The 24,123-nt window shown below is 60.0% G+C and overlaps 1 protein-coding gene across 1 annotated transcript in view; it reads right to left on the bottom strand.

The window, feature by feature from the left end:
• TXNRD2 (thioredoxin reductase 2) overlaps positions 1 to 24,123 on the bottom strand; it is a 45,053-nt gene that overhangs the window by 13,839 nt on the left and 7,091 nt on the right. The window contains exons 3-11 of the mRNA XM_045535166.1: positions 22,177 to 22,233; positions 21,698 to 21,842; positions 21,044 to 21,118; positions 19,470 to 19,548; positions 18,891 to 18,953; positions 14,811 to 14,881; positions 6,856 to 6,875; positions 5,978 to 6,069; positions 3,498 to 3,672 (exon numbers count right to left, since the gene is read on the bottom strand). Of these exons, the coding sequence (XP_045391122.1) occupies positions 3,498 to 3,672; positions 5,978 to 6,069; positions 6,856 to 6,875; positions 14,811 to 14,881; positions 18,891 to 18,953; positions 19,470 to 19,548; positions 21,044 to 21,118; positions 21,698 to 21,842; positions 22,177 to 22,233 (777 nt within the window). The remainder of the gene's footprint in view (positions 1 to 3,497; positions 3,673 to 5,977; positions 6,070 to 6,855; positions 6,876 to 14,810; positions 14,882 to 18,890; positions 18,954 to 19,469; positions 19,549 to 21,043; positions 21,119 to 21,697; positions 21,843 to 22,176; positions 22,234 to 24,123) is intronic.

Raw genomic sequence — 24,123 nt, 5'->3', positions numbered from 1 at the left:
CACCCACCACACCCAGGGGGCCCAGGCAGGCCTGCGACTGCCCTCCTGGCACTCGGCTGGGGGAACAGTGGCTGTCTGGGCCGAGGGTCCTGCAGGCTCGGTGAGGCCCCTCCTGCACACCAGCGCCACCCCCCCCCCCCGCCCCCGACTGTGGCCAGGACTCCATGGCGCAGGGACGCGTGCACCGAGATGACTGGAGGGCGGGGATGCCCAGGGGCACTTGACAATCTCAGTGCCTGGTGTCCCACGGCTGTGACCCAGAGGTAGACTGTCCATCCCTTAAAGCCAAATCTAAGCTCAACTGGAGCCTAGAAGCCTCTATGCGGGGAGGCGTCTGCTCAGACGCCGGACCGGGGGATTCAGGCCACAACTGGTTAACTCCGGCGAATTCGGGCCCAGCAGCCAGGCTGACTGTCTTCACTCAGCGCTGTAATCGGCACATCTGCAGACAGGAAATCCTCCTCCCTGAAGTTCCCAGTCTATTATCTGAGACACCTGGTGTGGGCGGGTGATTCACAGACAAACAATGAGCCGGGGCCCCCTGCACAGCAATTAACTGCTTTAACTGCTAACTTGCTTAATCCACCACTGGAGATCAAGGCTGCCGAGGAAGGGGCTCCAGGCCTCCTCTGCTTCCAGGCTGCAGGGCCCACTTCTCAATGCCAACATCCACCGTCCTCGTGGCTGTGGCCGGACACGTGGGCAGGGCCAGCATTCGGTGCCACATGGGAGCTCCGAGCAGCACCCGGCCCGTCCGTGTGTCTGTGGGGCATGAGGGGCGTCCTCCCTTTCTGTCTTTAAACACCCGTGAGAGCCCAGCTTGTGTGGACTCGGGACTCCCGGCTCAGGAAGGGCAGGGCCAGCCCCAGGTACCTGGAGCGGATCAGCCTTTACTGCAAGCAGAAACCACGCTGGGTTCCAGGCTTATCAGTACGAGCCAGCAGAAAACATCCCGAGCGGTGAACCTGGGAAGTGGCCCCTTAAATGTTTACAAAACCTGGCTCTCAGCAGCGCAGTCAGCACATGCCCGCAGCCCCCCCACCCCCCCGCCAGGCATGCCAGAAACCGCTGCCGCCCTTGGGAATCAAGGTCAAAGGCCAAGGACTGCGAAAAGCTTCCACCCCCAGCATCAATCAAGCCGGGCAGACTGTCTGGGGGATGCTCTTTTTGAAAATACAAAAAAATAAAACAGACTCCCAGTGGGGGAGGGTGGGGGTATGCCCCACAGCAGCTCTGCCAGGCAGGGGCCCACCTCGGCCCTGCCAGCCCCAGCCTGGAAGGTGGGAAGGCCCCGGGCTCCTCGAGGGCACAGCCCTGGCCCACGGGGCCGCCGCCATCGCTGTGGGCCAGTGGACGGCATCTGGCTGCACGGCCAGCTCCTCTGTCCAAAGGCAGGGCAAGGGCTCCCTGTGCTGATGGGGGGTCCAGAGAGATGTCAGGGGACAAAAGAGGAAGGCTGGGGCGAGTGGGAACTGAGAAAGTTGTCACCTTGCTGTTTGGAGTGCAGTTTAAGATAATAAACATCAGCACACTTGTGGGTCCAAAACATCACCTGACCTTGCGTAGTGTTTACCACAATGAACTTACTTAACATTTACTTCCACAGTCTGACCAAGAACATTCCTCTTGGTAACTGACCCACTGTGGTTCACGGGGCCCTAAGTTCACTCTGGGCCACCTCAGACCCTTTCCCCACACAGCTCTGTTCTCGCGTCCACTACACAAAAGCAAAGGGCCGCCCCCGAGACTCGATTTCATTCCCGACGCCACTCACTCCGCGTAGCTTCTGCAGAAGCATCGCTCTGTGATGCAGCTCGTCCCTCCGGGAGCCTCGGCAGACGCTGATGGGACAGCCCCTCTGGGCGCCCAGTAAAGATGTGCACGATCGGGGTAGGGGCAGAGGGATCAGGGTTCTCGGCCAGGGCTCACAGCAGGGGGACAACTGCCCAGGCTCGGTGCAGAGAGGCTCCGGAGAACCAGAAGTGCTGAGAGAAACCGGCACCTTAGTTGTTCCCATGGTCAACGTTGGAGTGGACAGGACAGGTAGGAAAACTAGAAACCAAACCTAGATGACGCAGGTGCCAGGCGGCAGGGACATCCCGGCAGGTGCACAGCATGCCCTGCAACACCCTCCCGGATGAGAACCGCAGGCTCCTCACGGGAGCCCATTCGCAGCGGCCACCACCTGCCAGCCGGCCTGGGACGGGACAGCATCTGGGCCTCCCCTCCCCAGGCCTCCTCAGACAGCCTGGCCGGGGCAGGGGTCTACCCCAGCTGAGGCCACACTCCCCACCCTTGTCCTCGGGGGCCCAGCAAGAGAGGCCGGGTGTCTGGCGAGGTCAGCCACAGCTACATCTGCTCAACCTCCACTCACAAAGCACTGGCCCCACAGGGGTCGGAGGGCAGGAGGACAAGACCCGGCGAGAGGCAGCCGACCCACACCTGGCTGGAGAAGGCCCAAGGCCTCTGCCCCATGCTGGACGCCACCTTTGGAATCCTTCGAAGTGTGACTTCTGGAAAGGCCAGTGAGACACCCACTCCCAGCACGTGATGGCCTGTAGAGCCCAGAGCGGCCCAGTGGGGGCTGCTGCGAGCCACAAAAAGGCCGGTTAGAACCTTTAACATCTGCATCATGTTTACACGTTGGAAACAGCCAGCTTGTGCGCACCGTGTTGACAGCAGCATTGTCTGCAGCAGCCGAGGGCGGCAGTGACCCAAGTGTCCATGAACAGATGAATGCGTAAGCAAAATCATCCAGCCTTAAAAAGGAAGGGAATTCTCACACGTGCTGTAACATGGCGAACATTGAGGACATTTTGCTCAGTGAAATAGCTGGTCACAAAAGGACAAATACTGCATGATTCGCTTATGTGAGGTCCCTGGAGCCATCAAATTCATTGAGACAGAAAGTAGAGTGGCAGCTTCCAGGGTCTGGGGAGGGGGTGGGGAGCTATTCTTTAACAGGGACTGAGTTTCAGCTTCAGAAGATGAAATAGTTCCGGAGATGGATGGTGGTGACGGTTGCATGGCAATGTGAATGTGCTTAATGTCACTGAGCCGCACACTTAAAAATGCTTAAAATGGTGACATTTGTTAGATATATATTACCACAGTTTAAAAAGTGTTAAAATCCATATCATTTTTGTGTGAAAAACAACTAGCTTGAAGCTGTAATTCAAAATGTATACTATTATATAAAAACTATACCAAGGCTTAAACCTAGCGGGAAACACGCGGATTTATGCGCGGAAACCGTAACAAACAATCCTCCAAGGGAGGACGACTAACTAGTCTTTGCTCAGTGGTGACACCTGGCTGGTTTATCTTTGGCTTGTGTTTCCAGAAGGTCCCAGGGCGGCCAACCTGCTGGGGGCCAGAGGACGGGGTCTGCCCAGGAGGTGATGGGAAGTGGGCTGAAGGTCCCGTCACAGGGGAACAAGGTTCTGCTGGTCCCCGGGCGCCGTGGGGAGACGAGAGACAGGCCGAGGGTGACCTACCTATGGCCCACAGGACGGTGTCAAAGGTGTCTGTGTCCTCCTTGCCGGAGGTGCGGTCCTCCCAGGTAACCTGGAGCCGGCCAGCCGGAAGCCTCCTAACTTGGGAGGGGGTGCAGCCCCTCAGGAACCGGGTGCCGTGAGACGCCATGTGCTCCGTGACCAGGGAAGACATTTGCTGCAAGACGGGAGAGGACAAGCTGTGAGGACCAGGTGGCAGTGAGGTCCCCACCACCGACAGCCGCCGGGGAGGCCCTGCCCCTGCCCTGCTCTCGAAGGCCCCGGCGAGGAGGCAAGAGGGGTCTGTGTGGAAGAGAAGGTGGGGTGCCCACTGCCCCATCGTCCGTGGAGAGTGTCGGCCCCGCTCTTGGCTCCGAGCCCCCAGGCCTGGGCCCTTCGGTCAGGACTTGTTTGGCCTGTGGGTGCCTCTCCAGCTGCCAATTACCTAAGTCCCCACTAAAGCCGTGGCACGAAGCATTTCCTTCTTCTGGGCCTCTGCCCCACCGGGAAACACGGCGGCAGGTGTGGGCACAGCCGCGGGGCAGAGAGGGTGCTGCTCCTGCCTGTCGCCCCGTAGGCCCCGTGCCCCTGTCCAGCTGCAGACGGGGCCCGTTCTCCAGAACACTGGGGGTCCGCACAGGCCAGCAGTGTCAGGAGGAAACAAACGGTCACCACTTAAATTCTCTGACACCCACCGGGCGAGGCAGCGGGCTCTGGGCCGCGTGCGCAGGTCCCCCCAGACCACGAGGACAGTGTCCGGGCATCGCTGGCAGAGGCATCGCCGTGCAGGCTGCAGGTCCCTCCCGCATCCCTCTGGGAGCCCAGTGGGCTCCGACGTCCTGGTCCCCGAGGGGGAACCACTGGGGGGCCATTGCCCCCCAGCCTAATGTCCTCCTGTGCTCCCATCGGGCAGCCTCCGCCCTGGCATGGCCCCCCCGCCTCCTGGGCCTCCTCTTCACCTGTGTCCGGCTGCACAGCCTCCTCCGTCCGCCGCCGGCACCACAGAGGCGACCCTGTGTCCTAGCCACAGGGGCTCTGTGCATGTGCACCGAGGGAGGGGACAGCTGTGTGCCATGGCTTTAGGACGGAGGGACACGTCTCTGAGTTGGCCCAGACTGGGGGTGGAGTCGGGGGTCTGGAGACAGCAGGTCCAGCTCCCCCTGCTGTGGGCGACCTCGCCAGGCCTCTGCGAGCTGAGGGCCAACCGTGGGCCTGGGCCGGGCCCCGCACACCTGCAGCTCTGCCACACAACGGGCCTTCCTCTGTGGGGGTCATGGGGCGTTTGACTCCCCCCCATGACAATACAAAGTTCAATTTTAACAGGCAACTTTTCCTTGAAGAGTTTTTAGTTAAAAAAAAAAAAAGAAAAAAGAGGCCAGGTGCCGTGGCTCACACCTGTAATCTCCTAATACCCTGGGAGGCCAAAGGCAGAGGATCGCGTGAGCCCAGGAGTTTGAGGTTACAGTGAGCTGATGACACCACTGCACTCTACCTGGGCTGACATGGTGACATTCTGTCTTAAAGGAAAAAAAAAAAGAAAAGAAAATCTCAGGCCGGGCACAGTGGCTCACACCTGTAATCCCAGCACTTTGGGAGGCCGAGATGGGAGGATCACTTGAGGCTAGGAGTTCAAGACTAGCCTGAGCAACATAGTAAGACCCTGTCTCTACAAAAAATACAAAAATTAGCCAGGCACAGTGGTGCATGCCTTAGTCCCACCTACTCAGGAGGCTGAGGCAGGAGGATGGCTTAAGCCCAGGAGTTTGAGGCTGCAGTGAGCTAGACTGATGCCACAGCACTCCAGCCTGGGTGACAGAGCAAGACTTTGTCTCTAAAAAGGAAAAAAAAAAAAAAGAAAACGAAAATCTCCATGGCTCCAATCACAGGGCTCGTCCTGCCATCTGTGGCTTCAGGTGAGGACCACTGCAAACCCAGGCACCTCCACGCGGACCTGCGTGGACACCATGAGCCCGAGCCTCTGACCTCCGGCCCTGTGGCGGCTGTCAGGACAGTGGACCCCACAGGCTCGCCTGGAGCCCGTGTGCCCCTGTGCCACTCACCGGCTCACATGTGGCCTCCTATTTCCCCCCCTGGACCCCAGGGGCCTCGGCAAGGAGGCGGCAGAGAGTTAGGGGTCTCTGAGGGGAGACCGATGCTTCTGGGACACATGCTGCCACTTGCTAACGGGGTGACGGGGGTGGGGAGACCCAGCCTACATGGGAGGCTGGGCTGGGTGTCCCATGGGTGGCCCTTCACTGTCCCTTCTGTTGGCGGGAGGGGTGTCTGTGCAGCCCCCCCGCTGCCCTTCCTCCCTTGCTCTGGCTGCATGTTTTCACATTTCCTGGGCAATCTGCCTGTCCGGCTCAGGGGACTGTTCCTAAAGATTCAGGCCTCAGCCCAGCCCCGCACCCGCACCTGCCCAGGCCAGGCGGCGGGTGGAAGGGAGCAGAGCCACAGGCGGGCTCGGGAGCTTCTTGCACTACCTGGTCGAAGCCGCGGAGGGGGACGCTGCGTATCATGACGGTGGTGTCCAGCCCGATCCCGGTGAGGAAGCCGGCACACTCCAGGGCCACGTCTGGGTGCAGACTGAGGAACCCTAACAGACGGTGCTTCGCGAGTGCAGGGGAGAAACCCCAGGGCCCCGCGCTGGCAGCCCACGCCCACCCTCCTGCGGCCGGCCCCAGAGGAGGATCCCGAGACCCCCACCGGCAGCCCCTCGGTGCGTGGCCGGGGGTGAGGGCTGTGCCAGCCCGAGCAGGGGCTCCCTGAGCAGCACCACTGGCCAGGCCCGCCTCTGCCTGCACGGGGCACCTGTCCCAGCTCTGGAGTTCATCTCAGCCTCCGGGGCCAGGCCTGTGACCTGGAAGGGTCCGGGGTGAGACGGAGAGCCGCCCCGCCCAGACTCAGTGGGGGACCTTCAGCCAGGCAAGGCTGGAGGCAGCTGCACCGACCTGTGCTCTCAGCGGACGGACGGCCTGCAGCTTTCATCTTCCCCCGGATGTCCCCTCTCCTGACCCCAGGCCTCCTCTCCTGACCCGCGGGGTCTGACTGCTCCTTCTGCAGGAGCGGGGCCGGAGCGCGCTGCCCTCATGGGAGGCCGGCCCGGCTGCCTCACGGCTGTGCCCGCCTGCACTGGTGGCTCGGCCGTCTCAGCGTGCGGCTCAGGAAGAGCCTCCAGGAAGCGCTGGCCCCAGAGGTCAGGCTCGAGTTGTCCCCAGGGCACAGGCCCTCCACCCCCAGAGGTCCCGTAAGTGCCTGACCAGAGGCAGCAAAGTGCCTGCCGGGAGGGAAGGCGGTGGGGGGCACCTAGGGAGGGAGCGTCCACGACCCAGGCTGCCGCCCACACACCAGCAAAGGATACAGCTGGCCCCGACCACCAACCTGCCAGAGAGAGACAGAGAGCGAGGTGAGCGCCGTGTGGACGAGTTGGGGATGACGGACGGGGACCTTCGCGCCAGGCGCCCACTCAGCGCGTGAGCACGGAGGCCGACTGTGCCAACAGGCTGCCCCCGGTGCAAGGCCCGCTTTTTGGAGGGTCCAGCTGTGACACACAACATGACAGACAGTAGCCTCGTGGGCATGTGGTCACTGACAAGTGGCACCTGTCCCCTGGAAGACCTGTTGGAGAAGCACAGGGCCTGCCCTCTGCCCCTCGGGCCTCCCAGGCCAGGATGGGAGCGGAGACCCTGCAGGAAAGTGACGGCATGGACCACGGGGGGCTCCTTGGAAAGTCATCTGAGAGCAGAACACTCTGGGACCACGGACGGCCAGGCTGGAGGCCATACCTGCCTGCCCAGCCCTGCCACACCCCGAGCAGGGGCAGGGAGGCAGCACAGGGCCAGGTGACTGCAGAGCCTCTGGAAACGTCGGTCCCAGCAGTGCAAATGCCCTGCTGTTGCTCAGATCCACACTCCACATGCGTGCACATACATGCACATGTGCACTCACACACACTCATGTGCATGCACACACTCTCACATGGGCACGCACACATGCACACACACACGGTCACATGTATATAATGCCCATGCTCACACACACGCTTACACTCAAATGCCTGCCCACATTCACATAGCACATGCGTGCACACACATGCAAACGGGCACAGATCCTAACAGAACAAGAACTCCCAGTGGGCCAGCTACACGTGGGTGGGCTCCTCAGATCACCCCTTTAGTCTTTGAACAAGAGGAGATAAAATGAGGACGATAAGCCCCGTGTCAGCGTTAATCCCGGCAGGTACTAATGATATAATTCCATTTCAAAAAGCCTCATATCTCCTGAATACTTCTGCAGGTGCCCTGCGGGAAGCATCGGGCATGTGGCTTCCTCCCGAGAGCCGGGGACGGACTATGCTGCAGTCATGTCCGGGGCACGCAGACGCGGTCTGACGGCAAGCTGGGCACAAGATGGTCCCGGCTGGCAACATGCCCCTTGGCACATGAGGAAAGTGGGGGGACCCTGGGCCCCAGCCAACTGGAAGTGCAGAGGTACATTCCAGGCCACGCAGGGTCAGCAACACCTGAGAAACAGGTGCCGGATGTACACTGCACCCACGCCTGTGCACACACCTATGTGCAGCTGCAGCGGGCACATCTGCATACAGAGGTGCATTTTCAAAATTACAAAACCTACCTCTTTGTGGACTTGACGCATTTGGTGAGAGGTATAAGCCTTTTTTTAAGACATGAAATTATGAGTTACTGGAAATACAAACAGAGCCCAGCTGCTTTGACTATCCTGCCCTAAACTCAGCCTGGCAAGGCCAGCCACCTCCTGCCAGGCCGCACAGGTACTAGCGGAGAGATGCCAGGGTGGCCCCTGTGGGAAACGGGGTCCGTGCTCATCTCAGACGCTTTCTGTTCCCCAAAGCTGCCCCTCCTCTGGGAGTGCGGTCGCAGCTGCAGCCCACAGGCCGGGGCGGGCTGCTCTCTCGCCCACCCCACTGCCAGGGAGGCAGTGACATGGTCTCCTGGCTTGGGCACGAGTGCTTGCTGTTTCTGCAGCCCCTGTGCCTCTCTGATCCCTGCACGATGCCACGGCACCGACAGGGCCTGGGGGGAGGCGGGTGGGCCACGACTTACCAGCCCTCCCCTCAGAGCCCCCTGTGCCCTGGGCCTCCCGCCCTGGCCGCCACACGGCAGCAGGAGAAGCTCCCACCTCTGGGGCCACCTTCGCAGTCATGGGGGCCTCGCCCCTGCAGGCACGGTGGGAGGAGGTGGGCGCCAGCAGGCGCATTCCCCAGTGGGCGTTCTTGCTGAAATCTCTCAACAGAAGCTCGACCCCCACTCGTGTGGAGGGAAACTCTGGGCCTCTCCTCGCCTGCGTGAGTGAGGATTATCGACGGTATTGGTTTTCACTCTGCCCCTCCCCCAGTTGACCAAATAACATGAATGTTTACCCTTGGAGAGTGCAGGACACGAGAACTCAAACGGAGACCTCCCTTCCGGCTAAAGCTGAAACTGCTGGTGCAAAACCAGAGGCAAAGCGGAGGATCAGGAGGAAGGACAGGCCCTGAAGACAGGCGCCTGCAGGCGGCGCCCGTGGGCCACACGGGCCTGCAGGGGCTGAGAGCAACACAGGCCGTTCTGGCCACAAAAGTCAGGGGGCCAGCTCTGGGGGAGGGGCTGCGAGAATCCCTGGGGGCTGGAACCACTGGACTTAGCACTACATTAAAAGACAGGGAGACCAGGGCTCTGCCCACACTGGAAGTCACCACTCTGCACCCCAAGAGCCTCACGTTCAATTTGACGTGTGCTCCGGGCAGCTCCGCACTCGCTGCCTCTCGATGCACAAACGCTTTCTGAAGAGGCACAACTACTGTGGGATTAGCCTAATCACAGGGCAGGCTTTTTTGTTCCCCATCAAGTGGAGGGAGGAAGCAGAAACAAAAGCATTAACAGGCCCACGAAGCCCAGGCTTAAAGAGCAAGCCACCGGCCTCTCTCGCGAAGTCCTGACCCGCTGTCCCAGGGGAACACCCACACAGGCAAGAGTCTCGTGGGAGGCGCCTGGCCACTTGGCACTCCTGCCAGCGCAGGAAATGCCAGCCGGGCTGCCAAGCTGTGGGCACCCGGGAGGCAGCAGGGGCAGGGCGTCTCGAAGCCACCATCCCCATGGAAGAGGCTCCTGGCTTGCCTGGGACCCGGAAGCCCCGCCTAACCCCTCAGGGCCCAGCCGGAGCCTGTGTGTGCTGCCCTGTCACAGATGCCACCGAGGCCCTGGCCCTGCAACGACTCAGCCACAGGGACGCTCTGGGCAGGTGGGCAGAGAAGCTGTAACATCTGGTGACCAAGTCCTAAGCAGATGCCGGTCTCCCGCCCACGGGACACAAGGACATCACGTCACGCTGACAGAATGTGGAGGTTAAGCAGAAAATGAAAATTTAAGCAGCAGTGATTTCTCCTAAATCAATACTGTGGTGTCTTCCTGGGATAAAATTGACCTCTTTTCTCTTGCGCTTAGAACGACAGAAAAGTGATTGCAGAACCTGGCCAGCTTTTGGATGTCATAAGGGTCAAACAAAAGCTCCTTCCGTGACAAACTCTGACAGGCGCCGTTAAATCAGCCCACGTTTCGAAAACGCTCTGGCCCAGCGCGGAGCCCCGGGAGGCCAAGGACAGACAGTGCGGGGCTGCTCCGAGCGCGTCACACGGGGCCATGTGCCCCTGCACCCCCTCCCCAGCTGGCAGTGGGCAGCCACGCAGTGGCCTTTCCCCCTGGGGGGGCCCCAGCTGCCTGACCAGGGGACCCTGTTCCTCCCCCAGAACCTCCTCGCATCCCCAGCCTGTCCCGGAGCCCACGCAGAAGGGAAGACGCAAGACGGAAGGGAAAGGCAGGCGTGAGGTGGCCGAGGCCAGGCAGGTGCTGTCCTGGAGTCCGGCCCAGGGCCCCCACTGCCACGGCCCTGCCCAAGCCAAGGCCAGGAGGACGCCCTTCCCCCACGGGCGTGGCTCTCAGAGCCTGGGGCAGCCAGGACGGCCCCACCCTGTCGCACCAGCCCCAAGGGTCCTACTCACCCACCCACAAGCTCATGCTGCTTTTCCAGGAGCTTTCTACCCATCACCTGTCACCTTCCCGGGTTCCAAACCAGGAGCTAAGCCCACGCTGGCCAACAGGTGTGGCCCCGTTTTGTGGGCATCTGGCTGTTTAGCGAAGGGTGCTGTTATTCTGTCTCCTCTCGACTGGGCTCAGGCGTGACCACCCCACCTCCGCCGCCCGTCCAGCCTCGGGCTCCCTGGGAACTGGTGCCAGTGGAGGAGGAGGGGGCTCCCCACGCCAGGCCCAAGGTGCACTGTGATGCCAGGCGGTCTCTTGGGGACAAAGACAGAGTGGAATGGCCTCCAGGGCTGAAGGGCCGTAAGCCCCACACAGACGCCCTCGGGGAGGAGGTCCCGGCACTGGCCGTGCCTGCTGGAGGGGAGGCCAAGGGGCCATGAGGGGCTGGGGGCCGCACAGACCTGGCTCATCCTCAAGCCAGCTAGGGACACGGGGCCCATCACAGGCAGAGGCGCAGGGGCCAGGTAGAAGCAGCCCCCCTGCCTCCGGGTGGCACTCAGGCCGGGACAGCAGCCCTGGGGTCCATATTAATTTCAGCTCCATTTTAAAAGCGAGTTAAAATAAACACAGGGAATATTTATAAGGCAAATAAATCTGGCAGAAACAGCCCCTCCAAGTGTGAGTGGAGGCCTCCCCCTCCGCCCCAGCCCAAGCTGATAAAATACAGAAATGCTACTGTAGACCCTCCGGGCTTATTTTGACTGCGGTGGAGGAATGTAACATGTAAACACTGACTCCCATATTACACTGTTACAACTTGCATTAACAGCGCCGGACAAAAGCCGCATTTTCACAGAAGCATCGTACAGGGATATATCTCCAGCTTAATTTTTAAAAAAACCATTTCCTCACATAAATCATGCTCAGAACGGAACGGGTGACTGATACATTGCAAACACTTTTTTTTCTTAAACAATAACATACCTAGATTCCTTCTAAACGAAAGAGCTTTTAAAAAAATCGTCTAAATGTTTTTTTTCTGGAGAAAATAAACACTGTAGTTTCTTTTCTGACCAAAATATCTGGGGCCGTGTCTTCCCAGCCGAGCCGACCGTCCCCAGCACAGGGTCTCGAGGAGCAGTCCCCAAGCCTGAGCCGCCCCCTGGGCCAGCGCCACTCGGGCACCCGCGGGTCCAGGCCTCCCTCCCAGCCCACACGGCAGCCTGGGACAGGAAGCGTGTGACCAGGATTCAGAAGTTGCTGGCCCCGGGAGACCGGCACCCAAGACCCACGCACACGAGTGGCCTCGGCTGGGACAGAGGTGTCACCATACGTTCAAGGCTGTTTCTTCGTGGGTCCAGCAGACAGTGTGCTGTGGAGAGGCAGGAGAGCGGACCCAAATTTCACCAAGAGACGCCAGCGCGAGAGGAAACTAAGAAGACTTGAGAACCAAGCAGCTCCGATGGCCAGAGCTCGAGGCAGGACTCAGGACCCTGAGGGAGGACGATGCTTTGAGATGGGAGTGGGGGCCCGGGCAGTGGCCGATGGGGGGGCCCAGCAGCCTTCCCTCCCACAGAAGAGCAATAACCAGGATGGAAAAGAAAATCCAACCTGTGGAAGCCCCAAAGGGAAACACAGGAGCTTTTTTAAAAAAAAAAAAACAATCTTGGGGTGGGGCAGGTTTTCCCGAACATGCAATAAATCTAAAAGCCACTAAGTGTAAAGGAGATTTAAGTTACATCAGAAACAGAAGTTAGAGCATGTGTACATGACAGAAGCTGAAAGACGTGAGAAGCTGGGAAAATCTGCGAGACCTGGGACCACGGCCCGATGTGCCAACCAGCCGCAGATGAGAGGGACTCGAGGGGGAGGAGGCCAGAAAGTGGGCCAGGCCCGCGGCGGTTCGCGCACACACACACACACACACACACACACACGGACACACTCGCAGGCTCACTTGGCTTCACACAAGGCCCGTAAATACACGAAAAAATGACTTATCACAGCAAACAAAACAGATAACTCAGAAATTGTGGCGTAACAGGAAAAAGTGATAAATGTGACAACATAAAAATGTAAATCTTCTGCATGAAATAACACAACTAGGCCAAAGGACACAGCATGGCCTGGGACCCAGCAGAGGGCCCGGGCAGCTGGGCACACGGTGGCCCGAGCTCAGCGCAGTCTTGGGAGGGACCAGGACCTGCCTCGGGTGGCAGTGCCTGTGACCCCCAGAATCTGGAGGGGAAAGCTGGCCGGGGTTCCGAGGGAGGCTGGGCAGAGGCACGTGTGGAACAAGGTGGGCTGGGCTGTCAGCAAAAAGCGCTAGGGCTTCAGGGACGGATAAGGTCCGTGAGCACAGCTCCCACTCACTAGGAGGGTCACTGTCCCCAACACAGAAAACAACACGTGCGGGCAAGGACATGACGAAATCGAAACTCTTGTCCGCTGCTGGTTGGGAATATGCAATGGGGAAAACAGTACAGTGGTTCCTCAAAAAATTAAACATAGAATTACCATGTGCTCCAGCAAGTCTCCTTCCGGGCATGGACCCAAAGAACTGAAAGCAGGGACTCGAAGAGCCATTTCCACACCCACGTTCATAGCAGCGTTGTTCACAAGAGCCAAAGGTGGAATGAACCCAGTGCCCATCCACGGGTAAATAAGCCTTAAAAATGCCATCTGTCCAAACAATAGAATATTGTGCAGCCTTAGAAGGAAATTCTGACACATGCTACAATGTGGAAGAAGCGTGAGGATGTTATGCTAAGAGAAATAAGCCAGGCACAAGAGCACAAACACTGTGACCCCACTTAGGCGAGTGGTCAGATTCACAGACAGAAAGTGGGATGCGGCTGCCAGGGGCCGGGGGGAGGGTGGGAGTTGGTGCTCAGTAGGCGCAGCCTTGCAGTTCTGCAAGATGAAGGGTTCCGGAGAGGAGGTGGCTGGGGATGGCGACGCAACATTCCAAGTGTGATACCACTGAACTGTATGCTTAAAAACGGTTGAACGGGGAAATTTTACGTGCATGTCACCGCAACAAATAATTGGGGAAATTGTGTTAGGAGCACCTGTGACGGTCAAGCCGCACCACAGAGGGTCCCACTGCAGCCTCTGCAATGACGGAAGAGAAGCCACGGCTCACTGATGGGCAGCCGTGAAAGCCATCACCCCACGGCCACTGGGGAAGTCAAGACCTGCCCCAGACAGAGGCGGCCGGCGACGTGCGGAGCAAGGACGTGCAGAGCACAGGACACGGGCACCCGCACTCCAGCGCGCACGCCACACGCCTGCCCACGGCCAGACACGTTTCCACCACTTCTCCAGCAGTCCCGGGCAGCCGAGCACGGCTGTCGGCCAGGTCTCTGCCGCCCTCTGGTGGCCTCTCTGGTCCCTGCCAGCAAGGAGTCCCCTGCGCACCCCACGGGCTCCCGCCTGGACGGGGCCCTGGGGAACAGCCACGCCTGCGCGGGACGCGCTCAGTGTCTCGACACCGGCTGGTCTCCCGCAACCGGGCTGTGGTTTCCGAGGCCGGCGCGGCCCTTGCTCCGTTTCAGGGAAGCCCAGTGTGCAAACCCAGTGACAGTGGGGCCGTGCGGCAGAGGCTGCGGGAGGGGTCTCGGGCTCTCCCCTCCTGACGCCCTCCCTGATGGCACACATCGGAACCCCGGGGCTCCTGGGAACCCCGACCCAGGACAACTGCTGGCCCAGATAACAAACAGCTGACTCCCTCTACATGGGCGAGGCCTCAGGCCAGCACTGGTCGTGGCCGTCAGGGACCGGGCCACACAGAAGGAGGTGAGCAGCGAGCCTCGCCTGTACTTACAGCCGCTCCCCATCGCGGGCATCACCGCACGAGCTCCGGCTCCGTTAGGTTCTCACAGGAGCGCGCACCTCCTGCGAACTGCGCATGCGAGGGCCCAGGTCTCGTGCTGCTTGCGAGACTCTCAGGCCTGATGATCCGAGGCGGAGCTGGGCGGTGGTGCCAGCCCTGGGAAGCGGCTGCAAACGTCATAAATGTCATGCGCTTGAATCGTCCTGAAACCAGCCCCCCACCTTGGCCCGTGGAAAAATTGTCTTCCATGAAACCGGCCCCTGGTGCCAAAAAGGTTGGGGGCTGCTGCTTTGCGTGACATTCGCCGTGGTGACTTCTGAGGCAGCCGTGGGAGGCGGAGGGGCACAAGCAAAGTGCTTCCTTTCCTTCTTGGGGCTGAACCAGGAAGAAGGTGCTAAGAGCTGAGGCTGCTCACTCCCAGGGCCCTGGCGCTCGCTCTGGGGAACACGCAGGGGACCCCATCGAGCACACGGCAGTCCTTACGTTTTTCCAGGGGATTCCTTCAGCCAGAAGATGTCGTCGCTTGTAATTCCATATTCCAGGGCACCTTCGATCTGCCAAGACAGAGAGGATCCGTGGGACAAGAGCTCCACCTGGCCTGTTCTGCAGAATCAGCCTGATCTGCCCCAGCCCACAGCTCAGCAGGGCCTCCCTGCCACATCGGTATTGTCCCTGCCAAGGAGGTTGTGGCCTCCTTGGGGACAGACAGTACCCTGCCTGTATCTCATTGGTGCACCCCTCCAGGCGGGTGTGGCAGCAGCTCTCTCCTCTCTGCTCACAGGGACCCTCCCCTTGATCTGGACTCAGGCGAGGGCCTGAGGTGGGCGTGGCAGCTGCAGGGGCCACCCAGGTGCAGAGCTGGGCCCCCTCGAGTCCTCTGGGCCCCGGGAAGGGAGGAGACAGGCACGCAGACCAGAGATCAGTACCCAGGCTCCAGGGGCCCAGACTCGGAGAGGAGCGGCAGGTGAAGACAGGTCGGGGGCAGATCAGGAGTGGGAGAGCCCCCAGCGTCCAGGCAGCGGGGTGGCCTGCAGGGCTGGCAGCGGGGAGGAGCGAGTGGGCAGGGTGTGCGGACTGAGGCGCAGGAAGGACAGTGGCCCCAAGGGCACTAGGCTGAGGGTTGGACCAACTGTGCACCCTCAAAGGCCGGCCCAGGTGGGCTCTGGGCCCAGAAATCGTACAGACCCCCCAAGGAAGAGCAGCCATGCAGGTGGGGGAGCCCCAGGGGCGAGCGCCCGCTTAGTGGCCGTGAGAGCAAGATGGGCTGGCGGAGGAAACAGATGTCAAACAGTTTACGCTTCCAATTGGCAAAAAAAATAAAGTCAGGAATTTCTCAGGTTTGCTGAAGGAAAACTGAAAGCTCTGACAGTGGAAAGGACTAAAACACAGGCGAGCCTTGGCAGGCACCCAGGAGGCCCCGAGGGAGAGCACCGTGGCCCTGGCCCTGCTTCATCCCTCCGGGGCCTCAGAGACATCAGCAGCTGCCCACAAGGTGCGGGGGGGGGGGGGGGGGGGGGGTGGGAGGGCCGGGCCAGGGCCCCTCCGCAGGGCGCCCTGGCATGGATGTGCACCCACTTCCGCCAGTGCCTCGAAGGAGCCGAGGTGTCTGCTGGGCTCCTGGGAGCTGACCCTGGACTTGAGGGGCTTTAAGCAGAACCACCATGAGCCCAGCTACCGGGTGCAAGGGTCATTTTGACCCTGTCCGCCGTAGCCACCTTGAACCACAGTGCAGTGTCACCACAGCTACAGAGCCACGTGGCCCACCTGAGCCCACCTCTGCGCACAAGCGCCCTGGCCCTGCTGGAGGCTGCCCTTGCTGGCTTGACGGCCAGTAGAGAAGCCCCGTCGCGCTCTGAGGACCAGAGGTGCTCACGTTGCCCTGGACCCCTCTGCTCCTTGTCTCTGGGCAAGCACAGAACAGCAGCAGAGGTCGGGGACAGAGGTGGCCACGGCTCCCACCTGAGAACCAGCGGAGACCCCCTTGCTCTGCCTCTGCCTACACTCCCCCTGAATCTGAGTCAGAGGCCGGCGTGGCCTCCAGCCGGTGGCCCCTTGGCATTCCTGGGCTCTGCTGCAGCCCACACTGAGGCTCGGGGCTGGCGGCCCCCATTCCCTGGGCGGCCGGACAGGATGTGGCCTCAGCCAAACCCTGCTGTTCCTCCCACTTGCTTTCCCTGTGGCAGCCATCCCTACCCTCACCCTGGGGCCCCTTCCTCCGCTCTGGGCCCACATCCCACAGACCAGCCCAGGAGGTATTCACCCCCCTGTTAAAAAACAGTGAAAAAATTGGCAAAAATGGTCAGATCCAACTTTTTCAGAACTATGGAAATTAACCAAAGGCTTGCAGCAACACAGGGAACGTTTAGTTAAGAAAAACGGCGGAGAGCTGGGCCTGGCGGCGCACGCCTGTAGTCCCAGCTATTTGGGAGGCTGAGGCAGGAGGGTCGCTGGAGTCCAGGAGTTCAAGGCCACCCTGGGCAACAGAGTGAGACCCCGTTCCTAAAAAAAATTTTTTTTTTTTTTTTTTGAGACAGAGTCTCGCTGTGTTGCCCGGGCTAGAGTGAGTGCCGTGCATCAGCCTAGCTCACAGCAACCTCCAACTCCTGGGCTTAAGCGATCCTCCTGCCTCAGCCTCCCCAGTAGCTGGGACTACAGGCATGCGCCACCATGCCCGGCTAATTTTTTCTATATATATATTTTAGTTGGCCAGATAATTTCTTTCTAATTTTAGTAGAGACGGGGTCTCGCTCTTGCTGAGGCTGGTCTCGAACTCCTGACCTCGAGCAATCCACCCGCCTCGGCCTCCCAGAGTGCTAGGATTACAGGCGTGAGCCACCGCGCCCGGCCCCCTAAAAAAATTTTTAAAAACATTAGCCAGGAGTGGTGGTGCAGGCTGCAGTCCCAGCCACTCGGGGAGGAGAATCCCTTGAGCCCAGGAGTTCGAGGCTGCAGTGAGCTGTGATCACACCACTGCACTCTAGCCTGGGTGACAGAGCAAAACTCCATCTCAGAGAAAGAAAAATAGCTGAAACTCCATGAGAATGGGGAGCTCCTTGGAGTTTTAACTTACTCTGGTCCCATCCCCCACCTCAGCCGCAGCCCTGAACTGGGTGGGGCAGGATCAGAAAAAGCAGAACCCAGCAGGGCACTTTTCCAAGAAGAGTCTGCGCCTTTCTGACCTTGCTGGGGGCTCTGGAAGACTCCACTCAAAAGGCTTGTCTTTATCTGATAAGTCTCTCCCTGGGGGCATCTGTCCAAAGTTCTAACCTCACCGCTGCCTGAGGTGGCGGGTAAGAGTTGAGGACAGCGGCAGACTGACCCAATTGACCCAAAAGCACAGAAGGAAAAGTTGAGGAATGAGATGTCCGTAGGGGACTGCACAACCTCCAGGACATTCCTGCGAATCTGGAAGGCCAGGCCGGAGCATCAGGCTGTGCCCACAGCAGAAAAGACCCAGGAGGCCGAGCGCCCCTGGCTCTCTGCACAGCAGGAGGCTGAGGCGGAGCTGTATAAAATTCGTGCAGAAAAGTCACCAAACAAACAGTCACAACAACAACTCAGTCCCAGGGTGGAGGAAGAATCTGACCTGCAGAACGACCACGTCAACGTACGTGAAACGTTCGGCTTTCAGTAAAACGGGATGAGATGTGTGAAAAAACTGTGACTTTCGTACACTTGGCAAGAATGTAAATGGTGCAGCTGCTTTGAAACAGCCTGGAGGTTCTTCCAAGGGTTCAGCGTGGAGTTGCCCTGCAGCCCGGCGATCCAGCCCAGCTACGTGCCCACGAGAAGTGAAAACTCTTACAGCATGACATAGTAGCTAAAAAGTGGAAACCACCCAGGCGCCCATGGAGGGACAAGTAGACAAACAAAATGTGCTATATCCACAGGACGGAATGGAGAGGACGGGAATTCTGCCGCCTGCTACAACAGGGATGAGTCCCGAGGACACCATGCTCAGTGAAATAAGCCAGTCCCCACAGACAAGGCGTGTGAGCCCGCGGGCCCGAGGGCCCTGGAGGAGCTGGGGTCCTGGAGACAGGAGTAGGACGCGGCTGCCAGGGGCTGGGGGAGTGGAGTGGGCAGCCGTTGCTTAATGGATACGAAGTTTCCACTTGGAATGATAGAAAGTTCCGGAGATGGATGGTAGAGATTGATGGTTGCACAGCTCTGGGAATGTTCCAAAAACCACTAAATTGTACCCAGTGAGAGCATGAATTTGCGTCCCAGTGTCGGAGGTGGGGTTGAAGGTCAGGAGGACCAACAACGGACGCAGGAAGCGGCAAGGACAGGGGGACAGGCCCAGCGGTCCCAGAGCCGGGGAGAGCGAGGTGAGAATTGTTCTGAGGGTTTGGCGACGAGGAGCTCACGGGAGGTCACGGGGACCGTGTGCTTTGGCAGAGTGGACTCAAGAGAATTGAAAAGTAGCCAGTGGTGATAACAAGTGTGGGGTGAAACGCGTGTGCAGGCCGCGGGTGGGGATGCGCCGGTGTAAACAGTACGACCCCCCTCGCCCAGGGATGGTGCGGTGGCACAGCGAGGCCATGCCTGGGTGACACTCACGTGCGTGGGGTACCTCGGCCGCCCTCCAGTGGCGATGACGATGTTGTCGGCTGAAAGCAGAGTCTGGAAAGAAATTGAGAAAACTGTGGGTCAAATAGGGACACTGTGGTCACTCGCTGGGGGCCCTGATGCCTGCAGGGGCCCTGGGCGGCCGCTCCCGGCAGCCCCGCCCTGCAGTGCGGACCCTCGGCCAGCAGCTCGAGGCTCCTCGGGCTGGGATCCTGCCGAGGGTCAGTCGGGTGGGAGGGATGGACAGAGGGACAGGGAGGTGTCCTAACTCCAAGCACCTCACAGTTTACAGAGCACCCTGCAGGCACCTTGTCTCCTCAGATCCCCACAAACGCTGCGGAGAGGGCGGTCGCCAGCCCTGTTGCTCCGTCTCCCCAAGCAGCAGGGCAGCCCGGCCAATGTGCACCTCACACACAGTGCCCGTTCTAAAGGGGCCTGGCGGCCCAAGGGAAGCATCTGTCCACGCCAGCAGCGCTTAGTGCTGAGAACGGCCCGAGGCGGACAAAGCTGGAGTGGTGCCCACGACCGTGGGCAGCCCTGGAGGAATCGCGTGCTGGGCCAGGCACCCACCTCTTTCCCATCTTTGGCGACACCGCGAACCGTGTGCTCGTTGACAAAGCTGGCTTTGACGTTAAAGTACTTGACTTTTCTGCAGAATAAAGGTAAGATTTTCAAACATGTCCTCTGCAAATTAAACCCCACCCATGGCGTTAAACAGAGGCACTGCTACAAGGCAGCTCCACCTTCAGCCCCTGCCATGCCGGGAAGCATGGAGGAGCAGTGCGGACACCTAGCCCGTCCCCCCAGGTTCCCAGGGACATGGTGACCACAGGAGTCAAAGACACAGACAGCAGCCAGCTGGGCAGAGTCCTGAGAGGCTGCGCCCAGCCCTGACGTGCAGTGAGAGGTGGTGGGGCCCCCCTGGGGCCTGGGCATGTTCCGGCACGGAGTGCAGGTACCCAGGTAGGTGCCACCTTCTGCCTTCAGGGATTTCAGGGGCGCAGTGAGGCCAGGAAATGGGGCAGGACAGAGCTGGAGGGCATGCTGGCGTCAGGCGTACGGTGCGCAGAGAGGATGTGCACCTTCTCATGACTGAGGCGGTGATGGTCTGGGAAGACTTCACCTCCTTCCTGAGCGGGGGTCGGGCCTGTGTATGCCCACCTGGGAGCTGCCCAGGGCTGGGAGGAAGACGGGCAGAGCCCACTGCCTCCAGCAAACCGCGCGGGGGGACAGAGCCTCATGCAGAAAACGCCCCAAAACTCTGCAGCACAATGAGCTCAGCTCACTGGCCGGGGATGGGCAGGGGGGCCGGCTTCCCTGGCTCAGTTTTCCTGGATTTAGTGGGCACAGAACTGCTGCCTGCTGCAGAGTCCCGGGAAGCCCCAGAGGGCCAGGCACCAGTGCACGGGGAGAGCCAGCAGGACCACGTGGGCACCGCGGGGCTATAGCCCCAGGAGCAGCCTGGGCCTAGGCAAGGGTGGGTTTCAGGCATCTGCCCCTCCAGCAGCCGAGCCTCGGGGGAGGCTTCGGGGGGGAGGAAACATCAGCATCTGAGCTGGGGACCCTGCAGGGCTGACGGGAATGGTGGTCCCGGGCTGTGGCAATCACACAGGGACACCTTCATCCATGCCTGAGGAGCAGGAAGGTGTGCGGTTTGTGCAGCAGCAGACGGAGTGTCGGTGTGGGGTGTGTGAGGCGGCTCGTGGGGTCCTCTTTGCTGCCACCACTGTGGCTCCTGGGCTCCATCCACATAATTGTGGTGGGAGAAAGGCCACCTGCCTCCAGGAGGCGCCTGCCACCGGGGTGACCCTGCTGCCCATCGGCCCTGAGCCCTCCGCTCCTTGCGCAGCCCCGGGCTCTGGCCATCCTGCCAATGCGGCCTCGCTCACACCTCAGCCTCTAGACTCTGCTCAGGGCCGGGCTGCAGAGGTGCCCCACATCCCTGCCAGAGACCCCCATCTTCTCCTGATCTGTGTCCCATCCGTGACCAGGGACACTCCTTGTCCTGTCCCTTCGGAGCCCCCAGGGCCCACCGGGGCGGGCTCTGCACGTGTCCAGGTGCAAGACGCCTGAGAGAAGGCAAGGCGGGCGCCTGTCCCCTGAGGGCCATCCACATGACCACAGGGCCTGGCGAGGCTCCGTACCTGTCCTGCAGCTGGACGCGGTGTCCCCAGTTCAGGGACTTCACGTGGTTCTGAACAGCTTCTGCCATCTTCCTCCTGTTAACGCACAAAATGTCAAAACCACAACACGCGTATTGGCTGCAGTCTCACAACAGACTACTAGCCGCAAACGGTGTATTCACAGAAATACCGAGAAATGAGAGTGTTAAAGGTGGCGGAATGTAACGTCCACGCCCACATGCCGCCGCCCGCGTCCCAGGTTTGGGCTGTGGGCCTCTGGACTCACAGATGAGGGCTCCCGCCCAGAGCCAGAGCAGTGGCCATCTGAGAACGTCTGAGCCACTGCGGGTGGCTCTGAGCAGAGTCACACAAGTCCCCTTCCCAAAAGAGCACGACTGAGGCGGCTTCCCGCTGGCAGGCTTTGGGGCTGACTGTTCTTGGTGGGGCTGTCCTGGGCCCTGGACTCTGCCCCAGAGACGTAGCCAACCCTTCCCCCTAGTGACAACCCTGAAAGTGTCCAGATACCGCCAAATGTCTGTGGAGACGGCACAGAGTCCCCCTGGCTGGAACTTTACCCTACAGCACCCCCTCCACCCCATGAGGGTGACCAGAGAATAACCCTCCTCCTCCTCCTCCTCCGTCAAGAGTGGCAGAAAAGCACTGGGGGGTGCTCACCAGCTGTGTGGCACGGGCTGGGCCACCTCCCAGCCGTAGTGCCGGGCGTCTCGGATCATGCCCCCCAGCAGCGCCGCCTGGTGCATCAGCTTCTTGGGGATGCAGCCCACGTTGACACAGGTGCCACCGAGGCCCCACCTGGTGCCTGGGGTGTCAGGAAGAGCATGTTTGCATTTATATTCAGATGACCCCTGGGGGCTTCCCTGCTCTCCCACCCCATGTGAGAATCCCTTTAAGTGGTTCTTAACTCAAATGTGGCTCCGGCGAATCTGGCCCCACGAGCCTGCTCTCCACAACCTTATCCAGAGTTGTTTTTAGGATGCGGACGATGAAGTTTAGAGTAATGATGTGGGAGATAGGACATTGCCTGGAGACTACAGACAGCAGGGCACGAAGGACTTGGTGCTGGCGGCCTCTGCTCACTCACTGGGCCCATCTGTCCTCCCTCCCAGGACAAGGCTCACGAAGGGGCTGCTCACCTCGGGGAGAAGGTTCCACGTAGTCCACCACGGCCACCCTCCTCCCCAGCTGAGCGGCTGGAACAACAAGGAGAGCGTCAGCTGAGCACAAGACAGCAAGAGGGGAGCTGGCTCAGGGCCAGACACAGGGACTCCCAGGGGCCCACGAGGCCTGTAAGAGGGTAGGGAAGGGCCCGGGCCTGTGGCTGCCTGCACAGTAACCAGGCTGAGCTGTGCTAGTGAGCCCTGACCTGCCACAGCACCCTGGCCCCAGAGTACACTGCCTACACATTCTGCACCCGTCCCCTGGCCTGCCCCTGCGCCCCACCATGCTGCCCACAGGCAGGAACCCTCAGTCCTCTCTCGAGACCTCAGCCTCCACACTGCCCACCACCCCTCACCCATTGCCGCCCCCCAGCTCCAGTCCCAGATACTCAGCACGCGCCCAGGGCCCACCCCGGGAAAGGCCCGGCCGTGCTCTCCCTTGCTCCCTTCCCGGCCTCCCAGAGCCCCCGAGTGGGCGTTTGCTGCGTCACCCTCAGGGCCAGGAAGCAAAGCTCGGAGACGTGAAGCCCTAGGTCCAGAGTTGCTTGGCCCCAGAGGGGCACCAAGGCCCGGACTCCAAACCACGCTTCCTGCCATGGAGCCGTCCGGCCACCCTCCCGGCCATCAGCAGGGCCACACGGGCCAGCGGTCCCAGGTTCTGCGGTCAACTTAGAAACATCAGCCGGGGCTAATTTCGGGGCTTCCTGCTGGCTTGCCTTGGGCACGGCCTCAGCAAACCTCAGGCCCTGGACTTGACCACGTCCAAGGGCACGCCGGACTTGAGTCTCACGAACCCGTATGTATTTTAAACACTGTAGGACATGCTCGACTCATAGCTATCAAAAACCAGGATTAGAATAAAGTTTTAGAACAGTTCACCTTCAAAGCCCATTTTGCTCAACTGAAGGAACAGTGGGGTTCCCACACTCAGTTTAAAGGGTCAGGCTGAGGGTGCTCTTCAAAATGCCATCGTCCCACTCCCATCTGACCACGACGGGGCAGCAGCGCCCAGATTTACCTCCCTCCCCAAACAGCCAAAAATCCAGATAAAATACATGAAATGATGCGTTTTAAGAAGCTGGACATCAGGCAACAACGAAGGACCTGGGAGATACAGGACAAACAAGGTGGGGCTTAGACTGCGGGGGGAGGCGGCCGGGCAGAGTCCGGTGTGGGGAGGTGTCACAGCCAGTGTCACAGCCGGTGGTCCCGAGGACAAACCGAGCGGCACACGGAGAGTCAGAGTCAGAGAACCAAAGTTTACTCGCTGGTGGGCTCAGAGGGGTCTCACCACCAAATTCTGAGTCCCGTCTACCCAGTTTTTCCCACTCTTATTAAGTTGGAGTGGTCCGAGGGGTGGGGTCTCAGGTGGCTAATGCGCCAAGTAATAGATGGGGGTCTTCCTTATCAGAGGGGTGGAGGGACTGCCTCCAGGGAGACTGAGGCAGACAGAATTCACGGGGCAGAGGAGGAGGGAGCTGCACAGAGATCGCATCAGCGCGTGTGTATGAGGAAACTCCCCGAGGCCAGGGATAGAACCACCTGGAAGGGTCGGGGGACAGTGCTAACGGAGGGCAGGAAGAGTGCCCATTCCTAGAAGCCAGACTGGGAGAAACACATAATTCCCAGGGGACGGGGTCGTGGCTCAGTAGTTGAGAATAATGAGCCCTAAACTGGCTGCTGCTCCTCGCACCTGACAAATCTTAGACAGACAAAAGGATCAAACTGTCTCTCGATAACTTACCTGCATCCCAGAACAAAGCCCAATAATAATATTTCTACAAATACAAAAAAGTCTAGAACCCAACAGGTAAATTCAAAGTAACTGATATTCAACCAAAAATTACCAGGCAGGCAAAGAAGCATGAGAATACACCACCCAAGGGGGAGAAAGTCAGTCAATGGAAACCGACGGAGAACTGA

Source organism: Lemur catta, chromosome 21 (genome assembly GCF_020740605.2).
Source record: "Lemur catta isolate mLemCat1 chromosome 21, mLemCat1.pri, whole genome shotgun sequence".
Classification (NCBI taxonomy): domain Eukaryota; kingdom Metazoa; phylum Chordata; class Mammalia; order Primates; family Lemuridae; genus Lemur; species Lemur catta.
Note: the sequence above shows the minus strand (reverse complement) of the source record. Positions and strands in the feature narration are given on the sequence as shown.